Source organism: Pteropus medius, unplaced genomic scaffold (assembly GCF_902729225.1).
Source record: "Pteropus medius unplaced genomic scaffold, Ma_sr-lr_union100, whole genome shotgun sequence".
Taxonomy (NCBI): domain Eukaryota; kingdom Metazoa; phylum Chordata; class Mammalia; order Chiroptera; family Pteropodidae; genus Pteropus; species Pteropus medius.
Window position 1 is genome coordinate 5,934,247 of NW_024354875.1, and position 16,194 is coordinate 5,950,440.

The 16,194-nt window shown below is 36.7% G+C and overlaps 1 protein-coding gene and 1 pseudogene across 1 annotated transcript in view; both read left to right on the forward strand.

Annotated features, from left to right (window-relative positions):
- Window positions 1-16,194, forward strand: part of DOCK10 (dedicator of cytokinesis 10) — a 225,511-nt gene that overhangs the window by 183,635 nt on the left and 25,682 nt on the right. Inside the window, 15 exon segments of the mRNA XM_039855668.1 lie at window positions 1,949-2,045; window positions 3,560-3,604; window positions 5,152-5,327; window positions 5,453-5,569; window positions 6,809-6,920; window positions 7,637-7,758; window positions 7,848-7,962; window positions 8,045-8,111; window positions 8,337-8,384; window positions 8,903-9,004; window positions 11,023-11,147; window positions 12,433-12,545; window positions 14,128-14,265; window positions 14,927-15,109; window positions 15,642-15,752. Of these exon segments, the coding sequence (XP_039711602.1) occupies window positions 1,949-2,045; window positions 3,560-3,604; window positions 5,152-5,327; window positions 5,453-5,569; window positions 6,809-6,920; window positions 7,637-7,758; window positions 7,848-7,962; window positions 8,045-8,111; window positions 8,337-8,384; window positions 8,903-9,004; window positions 11,023-11,147; window positions 12,433-12,545; window positions 14,128-14,265; window positions 14,927-15,109; window positions 15,642-15,752 (1,671 nt within the window).
- On the forward strand, window positions 460-578 carry LOC120597478 (uncharacterized; annotated as a pseudogene).

A 16,194-nucleotide genomic window follows, 5' to 3' on the forward strand; every position in this document is an offset into this window, starting at 1 on the left:
CTGGAGAAGAGTGGAACGTTCTCGAAGTGTAGCTTCAAGACTAGTACAGGAGCATCGCCTCAAAACCGAAATCTGTATCATATCAAGACTTTCAGGGCACCACTGTGCACGCCCACGTCTGAGAACCACAGAACTATAGCATGGCATATGCTGGAGGGAAACAAGCCTAGAAATAAATCAGATCATGAAAGCTATTATCCACTGAGATTCTTGGGGTTGCAAGCAACCGAAACTTACTCCAATTTGACCAAAAGGGAATTTATTGGAAGAATATCGGGAGTAAATAGCATCAGTGAAACAGCTTTTGAACTAGACATGGGAAAAAACAGGGATGAGGCATGTAGAGGGCAGGAATAATCGCAAAGGAAGAACCACTGGGCCAACCAAGGTCTGTTGCTGAAATGCATTGGCCGGAACCATTTTCTGCCTCTTAACACTCTGCTTAAGATTTACATTCAAGTCTATTGCCATGACATTCTGAACAAGCTTGATCCCATCTGATCTCGGAAGCTAAGCAAGGTCAAGCCTGGTTAGTACTTGGATGGGAGATCACCTAGGAAGACGAGGTGCTGTAGGCATAAAATATAAATAAAAAAATAAAGGATTGTAAGCTGACAAGGTCCTTGCAATCTGTGAGGTCAACCAAGGATTGCCTCACCTAAAAATAAAAATAAAAATAAATTTAAAAAAAGATTTACATTCAAGAGAGGAAGTGTGTGGCGGACTGCATTGGGTCACATGCCTGCCTCTTAAAGAGGGGAGACAGGGCCCCTGAAGAAATAGTTGCCCATTAACCTTTACCCATTTGGAAGAAGGTACATTCTAAGAGGGGAATTATTCAGGTCAGTGGAAAGAATAACCAATGTAGAAAGGCCACAAATAAATAATGATCTTATACCTTTCAGGTCATGTTTAGGAGCCTGAATGTTATTTTTTTTGGCAGCGGAGATTCACTTTTCATAAGGGGAGTTACATGATTCTATGTCATGTGGTTTTGAGAATCCAATTCTCTATGTAAATAATTTTTTAAAAAATAATCTTTGTTAGTGCTCTAATTATGCAAGAAATTTGCAGAAGATCCATTTAGCTATAATCCCAGTAGACCTAAATTATATATTTTTCAAACACCAAACAGAAGGTTCTCGATGAAGAATAATTAAAGTATAATTTGATTATACTCTTGTTCGCCTTGACATACGAAGCATTAAGTCAAATAACAATCCTTGTTTGAAACTGCAGTATTTTAAATTATTGACCAATGTTGTCAGAAAATATAATTCTAAAATACTTGAGCAAATATATTTTGTTGTGTTAGTTGATGATAGTGAACATAATGAATACAATCAATCTGAGTCTTAAAAATCAATTCCTTACCTTGCATGAGAGTGAAAACAGAACAGTTATGAACATGCTAATTGTTCCTACTTATGTGGTTTTTCCGAGCTCATGTATCACAGTTGTCTTAAACCATGTCTGGACTCCATTTATCACTGCCCTAATCAAAACATTATTGAAAAGACAGACCTGTCTGCAAGAGCAGGGAAGAGGTTGACTTAATAACACATGCTAAGAACTAGTGGCATGTGGAGTTGGCTCTAACTTTAGATTCTCTGCATTGTTCTCTTCCTCAGTTCCTTGGATCACAGGAGTTGACCGTAGTGCTCTGTCCTAGGATCTGAGTGTAATTTTAGAACTTTTAGAACTCATACATGTGATAAGGCACTATTTTTCTCAGAATAAATATGTTATAAGCTAAAAGAACCAAAAAATATGACACAGTAAGATCTTATCTCATAGAAGCTTAACATAGGTTACAAACGGGGTCACTACTTTCGGGTGGCCTTAACCAGTCTCCAAAAATTGGGAGACTGACACATTTACCACTTCAGAAGAGACAGAATCATTTAAATTGTGTAAATAATAGACATTCCATTTGCCTCTTTTCCAGACCTTATGCCAGTATAAATTTGATTTTCTTCAAGAAGTATGTCAGCATGAACATTTTATTCCTTTGTGTCTCCCCATAAGATCAGCAAACATTCCAGGTAATAATTGCCAGAATTTTCATCAGTTTCTGCAAAGTAAAAACTTTTTTTGTGTTTGTTTTTATTGTTTTCCCATTTCCTCAATCTTGGTTTTATCTGAAGTTGTCACATGAGCATTAGACCCAGCTAATCAGATAAAAATGTAAAAGACATCGTTGGCCTGTGGTAATGAATATAGCTCTATATTTCTCAATTTTCATCTGCGTTTCTTTTTTTATTAAAGAAAAGGCCAAAAAAAATATAAAATTGGTGATTGTAGATAAAAGAATTTTAACCTAGAGCCATACTGTCTTCCACCATACTGGCTTCAAAACACAGCTTCCCTTTGATTTTGAGAAACATAAAATTACACAGAGGAAAAGTTATACTTTGTGAGTATAAATTTATTTAAAATTATCAGTTAATGCGTGGAATTATGTTAGAATCCAGTTCCTCCAAATGAGTTTTATGCAAAGAAACCAGTGCCTTGGAAAGCAGGCAGGCAGATGGACAACACTGTGGATAGTGATCTCTCTGGATCTGAAAGACACAGAGATGGATGTGCGAGTAAGAATGGGCTCCACATTTTGTTTACTATACTTGCTATAACGTAAATGGTCTACAGAAAATATTTTCATTCATTACTTTTATCATATATATGATGCTCATTCTGTACCATCATGATCCTAGTACTAGAGTATCCCTCATCTAGACAACAGAAACTTATCAAACGTCAAGATGCAAAGAAAACACTAAAATGATTTGGGAACTTAAAATACTTTACTTCTGAGCAGTGAGTAAGTTATTCACAGGGTGCAATTTTGATGTCCATGAAAAGCAGAAACTAAAATGGTAAAGAGCCTCTGTACATCTATTATGGCTTGCACTAGTACTTTGGAGGGAAAAAGAGAATAGAGTACATTATGCAGCCTCTAAAAGTTTTGTCATTTTCATCTTAAATATAAGCTACATCTTAATATTATATCATTCTTTTTCTAATCAATGAAGCACATTTAATCTAAATGCCTTCATAGAAGAAAAGGATAGAATTGTTATTTAGGGCGATAAGATTTTTAGCCTCTTGTTTCATATTTGTTTTGTTTTATAAACTAGCGCCAAGTGGGTTAGCCGAGTGGTTAAAATACTCGATAGGATCAAACCTATATCTGGTCATTTTGATTCCAATTGTTTACTATTTGTCAGTAACTCAGAAAAAGGCCTGATTATCTGTTTTTAGACCTAATATTATCAACAGTAAACATAAAAATATATGTTTCATAGCAAGTAGATTTCTGATGGAAAAACAGGTGTTCAAATAAAGGCTAAGAATTAAAATAATTCTGTTCACGGTATTCCTTTTAATGAAACAAAGAACCTAAGGCTTTTGTCTTGGAAAACAAAGCTTTATGAAGGGCTGACTTAACATTTGAGAACAATATATTTTCATTTTTCAGTATAAATTACGTGGTTAATGAATATACCATACATCTGAGCATGGATATATCTGAACTTTTTGTTTATTTTATTGAATCCAGATCCTCTGACACCTTCGGAATCAACTCAAGAGCTACATGCATCAGGTATTCAATGAGTTTTACATATTATCTAAGTATCAATAACCACATCCTAATTCAATAACATTGATGAGTATAGATACTACAAATGTCCAGGTTCCAGATGCTAATAAATAGCCATATATTTAATACTATATCGTCAAAATAGTCAAAACATTTTCTGAACTTTTCTCTAGTCACAGATAATTAAATGATCCCCCAACTTGAATTATTTTATGTTTTATTCCCTAGAGCTCGAATTCTTTTTATTTTCCCAAAGCATCTGAAATTTCCTTAGAATGTATCACAAATAAAATTCCCAGCTATATATAATAGCATGTTTGTTCAATGTAACTGGCTTTATATGCTATATTTTTTTTCAATAAACCATAGCCTGGTTCGAGCTATCTTTTCAACAATAATATTATTAGTATCATATGAATTGAATATAACTAGAATATTCCAGTGGTGCATTACACTAATCATAACTACCTTAATGGCTCTCCCGAAAGTTAAATAAAGTAGCACCTCTAATGTGCTTAGCCTGGTGTTGGCAGACAGTACGTGTTCTATAAGTGAGTGTTCATCTTATTATTAATAGTCACATTTAGGAAACACATTGGACAATTCGGAAGAAAATGCATTATGACTGGAAATTTTAACATTGCTTTTTCTGTAATTCAGGCTCAACATTTGCAGCCTCCTTTGATTTTCCCCTCTCCATGTTCCTTCATTCTTCAGCCAACTTGCCCTGATATTACCTCTACTACTTTGGTCCTGCTACCCCAGGCCCTCTCACTTCTCCCCTCCGTCCCCTATGGCCACAGCCTCCTGTATTGTATCCCTCACCCCACATCTTCCTACCATCTACTTCATTTACATCCTGCTATCACAATAGTAAGTCAATAAAGCACAGTTCAGATTGGCCTCTGATCTCAAAGCCCTTAGCGACTTATCATTTCCTATAGAGATGCAGATGGAATTCTACAGAATTGCAAATATGAAGAAACCTAAATGCCAGCTACAAAATCTGTACTTAGGTTTCTCATCATCTATGCCCAATCTATGGCTTAAATCTCAATTCTCGCTGCTCTTCTTTTGGGTGCTGTGCTCACTGCTGCCCCAGTACCTGTGCTCCACACGTACCTGTGTTTTCAGAATTCAGTGCCGTGGAAACCCTATCCCTTCTCCTCTACCCACTGCCTCCTCTGCTCTCACAACTCTCCGCACCTCTAAACCTTAAGCATCTCCAAAGGCTTACTTCAACATATGCCTTCCACGAACATGTCCTGATTCTTCCAGACAGAATGTTTCTCTCATCTCAAATGCTATAATGCTGTAGACATGTCACTTTTCTGGAACTTAGCGTTTGACACCACGCATTATTTGCGTTAGTACTACACAGTACCCCCTTCTTACTAAATGCTTCTCTCACATTTCTCAACAATGTGGCAAGACCGTATCACCAAATCCTCCTGATGGTGGGAGGAGTCGAGTTGTTTGATAAATCTGCCTTGATTATAAAGTGATCATTTGATTTTCAATAACAGAATCTCTTTACTTTCCTCATAAAGATATGCCTGAATATTCGGTCACAAATGAATTTTGCCGCAAGCACTTCTTAATCGGGATTCTGCTCCGAGAAGTTGGCTTTGCTCTGCAGGAAGACCAAGATATCAGGCACTTAGCTTTAGCTGTCCTGAAAAATCTAATGGCTAAGCATTCGTTTGATGATCGATACAGGGAACCAGTAAGTGATCTCCCTTTCTGCCTTGCCTAAACACCATTTAATGGCTCACTGCATTAAATGCATAATCAAACCAATGAGTATTGATTTTTCTGTGAATCACTCATTTTGGCTACCTTTTCACCTAGAGAAAGCAGGCCCAGATAGCAAGCTTATACATGCCCCTCTATGGCATGCTTCTGGACAACATGCCCAGGATTTACCTGAAGGATCTATATCCTTTCACTATCAATACATCAAACCAGGTAAGTTTGCACAATATTTCAGATGTCTATTTGAGTCAAGAGTTTACATATATATTTTTTGCCCTAGATAACCACTTCCCTTCAACTGTCAGCAACTAAAGATTAAATAACACTTTTTGCTAGATATTTTTGAGACATTCATATCTGTGTCATTTGTTCCAGGTTGGTTACTAAAGCCTTCCACCTACACTGTCTCTTCAGCGTTTCGTTTTCATTTTCCTCTGTTCTCTGCATTGTCTTACAGTCCTCTCCAGTTTTTACAAGGCTGCTCTGTGGCACTCATGTTCCCATCCTTCGTGTATAACTTTGCCCACCACCTTTCTATCAACTTTAAGACCACCTGGTTGTAATATAGCCTAGTGCCTTATTTATAGTCACAGCCCAGGAGTGGCCTGTTTGTCATCTTTCCTCCACTGAGCCATCATAGTGACTGTCCAACAACCCTCTTGGGATCTGTTGCCTGTGTTCAAATCCCAGATGAATTAACACACTGCTGAATTCAGTAACTATATATATAGATCTCTCTCTCTTTCTCTTTCTCTCTCTCTCCAGATCTCTCTCCAGAGAGAGAGAGAGAGAGAGAGAGAGAGAAAGAGAGAGAGAGAGAGAGAGAGAGAGAGAATGAGAGAGAGAGAGAGGGAGATTACCTTCTAGAAGTTAGATGCTTTGCTTTTGGAATTTTTTTTTTGAGTGGGGCAGGGTGGAGACCTTGTTCAAAATCCAACAGTATCAGATACTATCTGTGTAACCTTAAATAAATTATTCAACCTCTTTAAGCCTCTATTTCCTTATTTATAAAATGGGATAAAATACCTTCATCACAGGATTCCTATGAAGATTAAATTGTTATAGAAAACACTTATCATAGAGACTGACACATAAGTATTTAAAATCTAGTTTTTAGTAATATATATGATAACCCACGATAATAATGATGTATAATCTATAATGTAATCCATAAATATATCAATAACAATTCCAGCCATTTATTCTATATCTAAAAGATAGTTTCCACCACAGTGTAAAAAATATTCAAATCATGTAAGAAATCAACTTGTGACTAAGAGTATGGTTTTGATAATATTCATTTTCGCTGCCTACTCTGGCAGAAGATTTTTGCTGGAGTATAAAAGATCAAATCAAATATCATCTCATTGAAAGGGTAGTGAAGAAGGCATGCGTGGGTTGAGAATGTGAAAATATGATGCTTCTCATTAATCTCTTCTACTTTGAATACAGGGGTCTAGAGATGACCTCAGCACCAACGGAGGATTTCACAGCCAGTCAGCTATGAAACATGCAAACTCTGTGGACACATCATTTTCCAAAGATGTTTTAAATTCCATAGCAGGTACTTGAGAACTTCCGCGGACACTTCTGTTTAACACTCATCCATGTTTACGTTGTATATTATTGTGCTTTTCACCCACTTCATAACCCATTACATATAATCTATATGGCAAAGCACATCACATTTATAAAGCTAAAGAGTCTTCTTACACATTTGTTGGAATGCCATCCAGAGACTTCTATTTAGCGTTCATTTTTACTTGGCTCAAGGAGTAATCTACTCAGATGTTATCAAATTGCTTCATTCTGGAAACAATCTTTAAGCTTTCATTGCATACTGCCTTTTAAGATATAATAGCCCTTCAACTTCAAAGACTATTTTCAAGAACTATTTTGGAAATGTCATCTTGATTTCTTATAAACTGCCAAAAATTGAAAGCTTCTTTCCCGAAAATATCCTTGTGAACTTTTATTAAAGCACTTTTAAAACAAAAAGTTCTTCAAAAAGCTTTTTAAAAAATCAAAGAATAAGCTTTACTTTATTTTCATTTATAATGGTCTAAATCTTTCTAAATCCTTAATGCTGGCATGGCTGTTGTAAAGATACTTAAAATGTTGCAAATCTTTAATACCAATCCGAGACTTTATTTTGTCAACCTTTCACAGCACTGCTGCTACCTCAATGGTCAACATCTTTTTGGTGTATCATTTTAGTTTTTTTTTTGTCTGTGCCCATACATCTCATTATCATCTGTGTGCTGTGGCTTATGTTTGCAGCATTTTCATCAATAGCTATTTCTACAGTAAACCATGCTGATTCCAGAGCATCCTTAGCAAGTCTGGACTCCAATCCAAGTACCAATGAGAAGAGCAGTGAGAAAACTGACAACTGTGAAAAGGTAGGACTTCCCTCCCAGACGTGCTCAGCATATGAAGAGTCCCATTTCTCTTACTCCTACTCAATCCTTATTGGTTCTTTGATTCCTAGATCCCAAGACCCTTGTCTTTGATAGGCTCAACGCTTCGATTTGACAAGTTAGATCAAGCAGAAACCAGGAGCCTTCTTATGTGCTTTCTTCAAATTATGAAGACAATTTCAGAGGGTAAAGAGAACTCTTTATAATTATATTTAAAAAAATATTTTGAATTTCAAAGAGTCTCATGGTACATGGTGTTTCCTTTCAGAGACTCTGATTGCCTACTGGCAAAGAGCACCTAGTCCGGAAGTGTCTGACTTCTTCAGCATCTTGGAGTGAGTTGTAGAGTTGATTAGTTAACACTTTCTTTCTGGAACTTTCTAAAGACTTTATTATACCATACTTCATTCTAAGAACACATATGGTGAATTATCTATCAATAATAATGAATAAAATATTTAAAGAAAATTTAATAGTTTTTCTTTTAATATACTTAGATGACCAGTTTGTATAAATAAAAGGGCATGAATAATGAGAATATGACCTTTTTTCCTTTCTAGTGTTTGTCTTCAAAATTTCAGATACCTAGGAAAACGCAATATAATAAGGTAATAATTTTTAAGTTTCAATAGGTTAGTCTGGTCTTTTAAAAAGAATTGTGACATAATTAATGTATCGGGTTAGATTTAACATATATGTTAGAAATCTTAAAATGCAAATAAGGTTGGCCTCACATTGGACACAGGAGTTTGACAGTTGCCCCATCACACAGTATAAAACCAAATGGGAAGAAAAGCACAAAACACACAGTTCTAAAAGGAAATCACATTGCAAGTAGCTTCTGAACAGATTTGTCTACTTTTATATGAATAGAACTTGAAGATACCTATTTAAGAAAATACTTTCAATAAATTAAAAAAATTAATCTGGAATAACTTGGTGCCGTCATTCTTTTCTCATGAGACAAAAAAGCCCCTAGCACCTTCACTAAACCCCCAATTTGTCTATTTCCAGACAAAACTATAATTTTATTTTTCATAGCATTTGAATTTGACCATTTTCATTTTTATTAACATGTAAATTACAAATACTGAGCTAAGATTAAAACTTCATTTTTTTCTTGCAGAAAAATTGCTGCTGCATTTAAATTTGTGCAGTCCACCCAGAACAACGGAACTCTCAAAGGATCCAATCCTTCTTGCCAAACATCGGGTCTCTTGACACAATGGTAATGTCACATTTGCTTGATATTTAAATTTATGTTATGTTTACATGTATGTGTCTGTGCAGTATGAATATGCATGCATGTGCACACACTCACATGCACACACATATATATGTATGTATATATTTCTAACCAAATGGAGATTTCAAGTTTCTCTGAAGAAACTTCTTAGGTATTTCAGTATCTGCACCACTGGCTTGTAAAGACCTAAGAGGCAAAGATTATACAAAGATTATGGCTTACACTCACCTAGAGGAGCACAATGCCTTGCACAGAATGAGAGCTAATGACTATCTTAATTTAATTGAACCTTAAAAGACACAATTCCAATAAATGCCTCTTTTAATGTTAACCAATCTCCCAGTAGAATATGGGGTTATATATCCCCATTATTTTCAGTAATTGCAGTGCTTGAGCAGTGTTCTTAGAGCTGAAATTGTTTTTTCAAGGGTCAAAGGCAATGAGGAAGCATGGGTGGCCCCATAAGCTCATTTTAGATTTCCCAGTCATTAAACTGAATTGACTAGCATATAAGACCTGGAGTCATCATTCATTAACCTATTCTATGGGAAACATTAGCCCCAAAACCCTACTTTAAAGCTCCTCTGGGTCTAGAACATAAGAATTCTTTGCTAAAATTTTCTCCAGTTTGATTTGTTCTTCCCGGAGGTATTATAATATATTTAATATAAAATGGCTATAGTTTAGAAGATTTTAGAAAGAAATATGAAAGTGGTGTACGGCCAATAAATAATAGAACAATTTTTGCCTCCTTCTGTCTGTGGGGACCCCTTGAAATTGCCCCTTTGTGAGAAAGTAAATGGAAAAATGAAATGAGCATGTTTTGCAAATGGCTATAGAAGACTATAAATAATTACTTTCCCTGTTTAATAACAGCAGTGACCCACCCGAGGTCATTGAAGTTTTGTAAATGTTTGGTGGGTTAGATTTCAGGCTCCTTCCTGAACCTTCTGAACAGGTCTTGGCCATTTCTGCCCCTTCCTCCTAGAAACCAGGGCTTGTCCTCCAGGGGTTCCAGACTGAAGTAGACTCAAAACCTACAAATAATCCAGTCCCAAAGGTACAAGCCCTACATCTCAGAACCAATTATTCTTGTAGCTTCAGGAACCATCCAGACTTTCCTGGCCACTCAAAGCCAAAGCCAGATCTCCTGGGCCTCGATCCATCCAGAGTTTTTGATTTAGCCAGAACGAAATAGGCCTTGAGGAGTGTGACAAAGGGAAAAGTATGGCCTCTGATTTAACCTTGACTCTTCAGGGTACCTCCTATTGTCTACTGTCCTCGAAGAAATGTTCTGTTTCCCTTGGCTAAATGATAGTTTAAATGAATGTCAGGAGTGGGACGTATTCCCACGACCACAGTAACGCTGGCTCGTCTCCCAATTGGGAGTGCCAAGGAAGCACTGAATGAGAGCCATTGCAGGCACTGCCATTGCCCTGGGAAAGGGGGCTGCATGGAGGGGCTTCAGCTCTCCCTCATGAGGATCTCATGTTGGCCCCCGCGGACATGACACAAATGGATGATGAAACAAATACAATTAGAAGAGTTGTTTCTGACCAGAGTTTACTTTTTTTTACATTTTGCCTCTTAAAAATAATTTTATGCAATTGAGCTATAGTGTATAATACTGTTTTAATGTCTACCACTGTGCCTTTCTGATCAACCGGTAGCCAACTTAGCATCCATGAATCCTCCAATTCATTAAATACGAATTAATATCATTGTGCAGGTTTAAATTCAGTATCGACTATTCTATAATCTTTCATGATCTCTTTTCTTTCTGAACCCTTTTTTGGCTTAAATAAAATTTCATCAAAAGTGCTTCTAAAAAAAAGAGTACTTCTAAAAGTCCCTTTTATCATGTCACCTACAATTAATATTTTTAATAAAAAGTCTCATTACGGAAAACTGTTCAATATTTAACTCAATCTGGAATATTTGAATGAACATTTGGATATCATATCCCTATTACTTTAACCATTTTTCTTTTTTATTTTCAGGATGAACACCACTTCTGGTCACGAAGGACATAAGCAGCACAGATCACAAACTTTACCTATAATTCGAGGCAAAAATGCACTCTCTAACCCCAAACTCTTACAGATGCTAGACAATACCATGACCAGTAAGTAAACCGGAAAGAATAGGAACAGATGGTTATCAGTTTTTCTCTAAATGTGTATAGAACATGGAATGCATTATAATATTTCAGAAATATAGAGAATACTGTCATGCCACTGAGAACACTGCTTTTCAGGCTTGCCGTAGCCTGGAGAGTTTTTCTTAGGGAAAAGAACCACCAGGAAGTGGTTTGAATATGCAGTGTCCTTATGAGGAAGAAAGGGGAAAAGCAAACTCTCAATATAATACGTTTAGTGTAGCTCCTCTGGGAAAAATAATGGCTTTTGGTATCATGAGGGTTATGTGGTCTCCCTCAACCATATTTTTACTGCCTGCTCTGTGGGAAGAGGAGAAAGTTGTCTATGTCCTAGAAGTAGTAAGCGTGAGATCTTAAATCCAGTGATGCCCACATTCCAGCTGTGAATGAGGAAAGAACAGGAGCCAGGGTCTTGTATCATGTAAATGGACACACGGCCACAGTTTGCCATTTAAAGGTATATGCCTTATCCTGTAAATACATTTGGTGGCTTTTTGAGGACGTTAATACAAACTTCCCACTGAGATTGTACATTTGGTCTATTAGCCTGGGAACCTAAAACTTGACCCAGACTGATTATGGAAGAAACATGAATCAATGGCTAAGACAATGGAAAAAATGTAAGAAATAGTAGAAATCAACCACTCAGGTTTTTGAAATCTCTACAGCTGACATGCAAAAAGGGCGCACGCACTGTCTTAGTTCAAGGTGCTACAACAAGACACCATAGACTGGGCAACTTAAACGACATTTATTTCCCACAGTTCTAAAGGCTGAGAGGTCTAAGATCAAGGTGCCAACAGATTTGATGTCAGGCGAGGACCCACTTTCTGGACAGCAGATGTCTGCATTCTTGCTGCGTCCTCACATGGTGGAGAGAGAGAGAGAGAGAAAGAGATGGCTTTTCTGGCATCTCTTCATATAAAGGCACTAACTGCATTGATGAGGGTTTCACTCTCAAGACCTAATTACCTCTCAAAAACCCCAAGTCCGAATACCATCACATTGGGATTCACACCAACAAATGAATTTGGATGACTCAGACATTTAATCTTTAGCATCCACTAAAGACTCTGTCTAGCGTTTTTGATTCAGCCAATAAAGAAGTTGAACAAAACAAAAGCACTTTAATTTCATAAATTATTTATCGAAACACCAGTAAACACTGAAAATGTTGTAATAGAAGAAAGTCCTTTACAGGGTACGAAGAGTTGCCTTAGATGTTTATGCATGCTCCACTTTGTATTTTTAGGCAACTCCAATGAAATAGACATCGTGCACCATGTGGACACAGAGGCCAATGTAGCTACAGAGGTTTGCCTTACTATTCTAGACCTGCTGTCCCTCTTCACTCAGATTCACCATGTGAGTATGAACCTGACATCCGCAACATGGTAAAATGCAAGGTAGAAAAGTCATGTGAAGTCAAGAGAACGTTTTTTGAAATATTTCATAAAATCAATAACATAAATCAACCTAAGTGTGAGTGGGAAACATGGTAAAGGTGAGATTCAGATTTTATCAGAAATTAACTAATGCTAGATTGATATATGCACATGTATATTTCACTGTTGTCAAGTAATAGACACGCTTTCTTCCTAAAATCTCCTACTTCACTGTCAGGCAAGCTGGACTGAGTGAGAATGTGACTCCACTTTTTCATTCTCAAAGGGAATTTGAGAATGAAAAGAGCTAGATCTTTTATAGAGCTAGATCCAATAGACTAATAATGTTGAGTGTCTTTTCATGTGATTATTTGCCATCTGGATATCTTTCTTGAAGTAATACCACTACATACTATTAGAATGGCTAAATTTAAGAAGACTGACCATTCCAAGTTTTCGCAAAGATATGGAGAAGCTGGAACTCTCTTTTACTCATGGTTGGAATGCAAAATGGTAAAAACACATTGGAAAACAGTATGTCAGTGTAAAAAGTTAGACATACATCAATCATGTGACCCACCATTTATTTACCCAGGAGAAATAAAAGCATTTGTGTACTCAAAGCTTTGCATGAAAATATTTACAGTAGCTATTTTTTTAATAATTAAATGCTGGAAACAACCCAAATTATATAAACAGGTTAATGGATTCTTTAAAATGGTGTTATATCTATATAATAGGATACTGCTCAGTCATGCTCAGTGAAGGCAGCCAAACAAAAAGAGCATATACTATATGGTTCTATTTATATAATATTGTATAAAATGCGAAGTGTAGAAACTGTATTTCAATTACACCTCGATAAAGCTATTAAAAACATTAGCTCAACCTAATGAGCTTACAGATGTTAAAGTTCAAACTAGGAAAAGCCGAATCTGTTGAATAAAGTCTACACCAAACACAATGAGTAAACCAAGAAAGCACTGTGGTAGAAAAAGCAAAGACCATATTTTAATTCTTTATTGCGTAATGGAAATGTCACTCAAATCGCATGCATCTCACAGGCTTTCCCAATGCCTATGAGGCCCTGCCTGTCTGTGACCTCATCTCCTACCTCTCTCCTGCCCCCGCCCCACCCACCATGCTCAGGCTACTCTGCTCTTTTTTTTTTTTTTTCAACCATGAACTCCCTGGTACCAGCTCTTTCTCCCTCCTTGGATAATCCTCCCAGATCTGTCCATGTCATACTCCTTTAGCTCACATGTCAATTCATCCTTTGGAGAAGTCTTAACTAACTACCCTATGTAAAGTAATCCTACCCTCAAAGCAATTACTTTTTATCATATCATATCATTCTACCCTATTTTTTTTTTACTTAGTACTTTTTTCAATCACTGCTTTGTAGGTTTTACTGGGAACATAAACCTTATCTTTTCTTTCAGCACTTTATTTCCAGTACCCAGAATTGTGCTTACCACAGTATAAGTTCACGATGAATATCTTTTGAAAGAATACGAGTATCCTTTCACTCATCCTAAATAACTTCTGTGTTAAATTTCCAGAGGCAACTCCAACAATCTGAATGTCAAAATTCATTGATGAAAAGGGTCTTTGATACCTACATGCTCTTCTTCCAAGTCAACCAGTCAGCCACAGCACTGAAGCATGTGTTTGCTTCCCTGAGACTGTTTGTATGCAAGGTAAGGGTGCTTCAGGTTCCAGCAAAAGCTCTGTGAAGGATGCTAATAAATGCACTTACAACTTTTGGTATGGAGGACAGAAGGTTTATTTTCTTCTATTTTGCTTTATTTACTTTTATTAAACTATTTAATGGGTTTTATTAAACTATTTGATTCATGGTCTCAAAATAAGTTCACAGTCTTGACAGCCCATCGACTTGGATATAAAAATGGAATAAAATTAGCATTCGACTGTCAGTTTTTTGGGTTCTCAGTATTTGTGGCAGACATTTAGGTAAAATGCACATGAACTGTGATATCCATTCAGTGGTTCCACATTAAAGTAGATAGAGCTGTCACCCTTGAGTAACTCCGGTTTTTACAACGTTGGGTGAATAGAAAACCTTTGGAAGCTCTCACTCCATTCTTTTGGGCTGTCATCAGTTACTGATGCAAAGGATACTCATAATATAGAAAACGTTTATTTCCAGAAAAAAAAAATACTAACATAGACCTTAACAAATAAAATTACATCCTCCTCCACTTGCAAATGGAAGGAAAAAAAAACTTGGTTTAAAGAAAAAGAAAAAAGAAGGGTTTCGTTCTAAGGAATTTTAAAATATGAGAATGAACAGAGCCAAATAAAGGAATGTTGCTCACTTCGGCGCCTCCGTTTCCACAGTTTCCCGCAGCGTTCTTTCAAGGGCCTGCTGACCTGTGTGGATCATTCTGTTACGAAGTCCTAAAATGCTGTAACCACAGGTCACGGTCAACCCAGACAGAAGCATCGGCACTTCTATACTTTTTCATGAGGAAGAATTTTGAATTTAATAAGCAGAAGTCAATTGTCCGATCCCACCTACAGGTAAGTGCTGCCAATTTTCATTCATGCCGTCGTTAAAACCACTCCTCTGTGTCAACACTGACAAAAGACTGCTGTCCCCAGGACAACCAGTTCTCAATGCCACTGCCGGAGTGTTCTTTAAAGATGCCCCTCACACTCAGTTCAGATTCATAGGAAGAGGGCAGCTGGGCAGAAATCAGTGAAGCCCATAGCTCCATCCATATTTTTTCTTCTGCCAGGGAATAGAATTATACAGAACACACAGCTCAAGAAACCATCACTTTCTCTAAGACGCCAAATCCCACCAGATTCTAAATGCATAAATTTCTTTTTTCGAGGTATCCTAAGATTTCTGCAACCTTTCTTAAGTATTTAAGACTATAAGAAAAGCCCTAGATTACATGGCCTTCTAAAGATTTAATACATAAAGATGTCATTCATTGGGCCGATGGAGAGAAATTAATGATACATTCACCCAAGCCAATGGATTTCTTTAAAACTCCTGTTTCTGAGCTACTTATTATTGAAGTTTCATTTTTCTTTTCTCTTCCAGCTCATCAAGGCTGTAAGCCAGTTAATAGCCGATGCTGGGATTGGAGGCTCTCGGTTTCAACATTCCCTTGCAATTACCAATAATTTTGCTAATGGAGACAAGCAAATGAAAGTAAGAAATGCTTTGTGGGCTTTTTTGAAAAATTAAGAATGAACTAAATTTGATTTTTTGTGAGGTATCTGAATCAATGCAAATAATTCAACATCATGTTTCTAAAGACTTTGTGTATTTACACTGAGTTTGCTTCTTTGAACTGATAATCAACTCATACTTTCAGCGTGCAACCTGTCGTGGAATTTCCAAGATGTGTAGTTGAATGGTGTGTAACAAGAAAACTGGCCACAAATATCCAGAAATGTAGTGATTCTTTCATAATCTCGTTCTTGGCCAAATTTATCTTATCTTTCTTTTAGAACTTTATAAAGACTTCTCCTTTAGTCAGTATACTGAAAAGTCTAAGTGTAGAGCCTGACTTCTTTAGTATGACTAAACCCAGTGATCAAAATGTTTTCAGATTCTCTCCACTTACTGCCTCTATTTTTACCCATCTCAG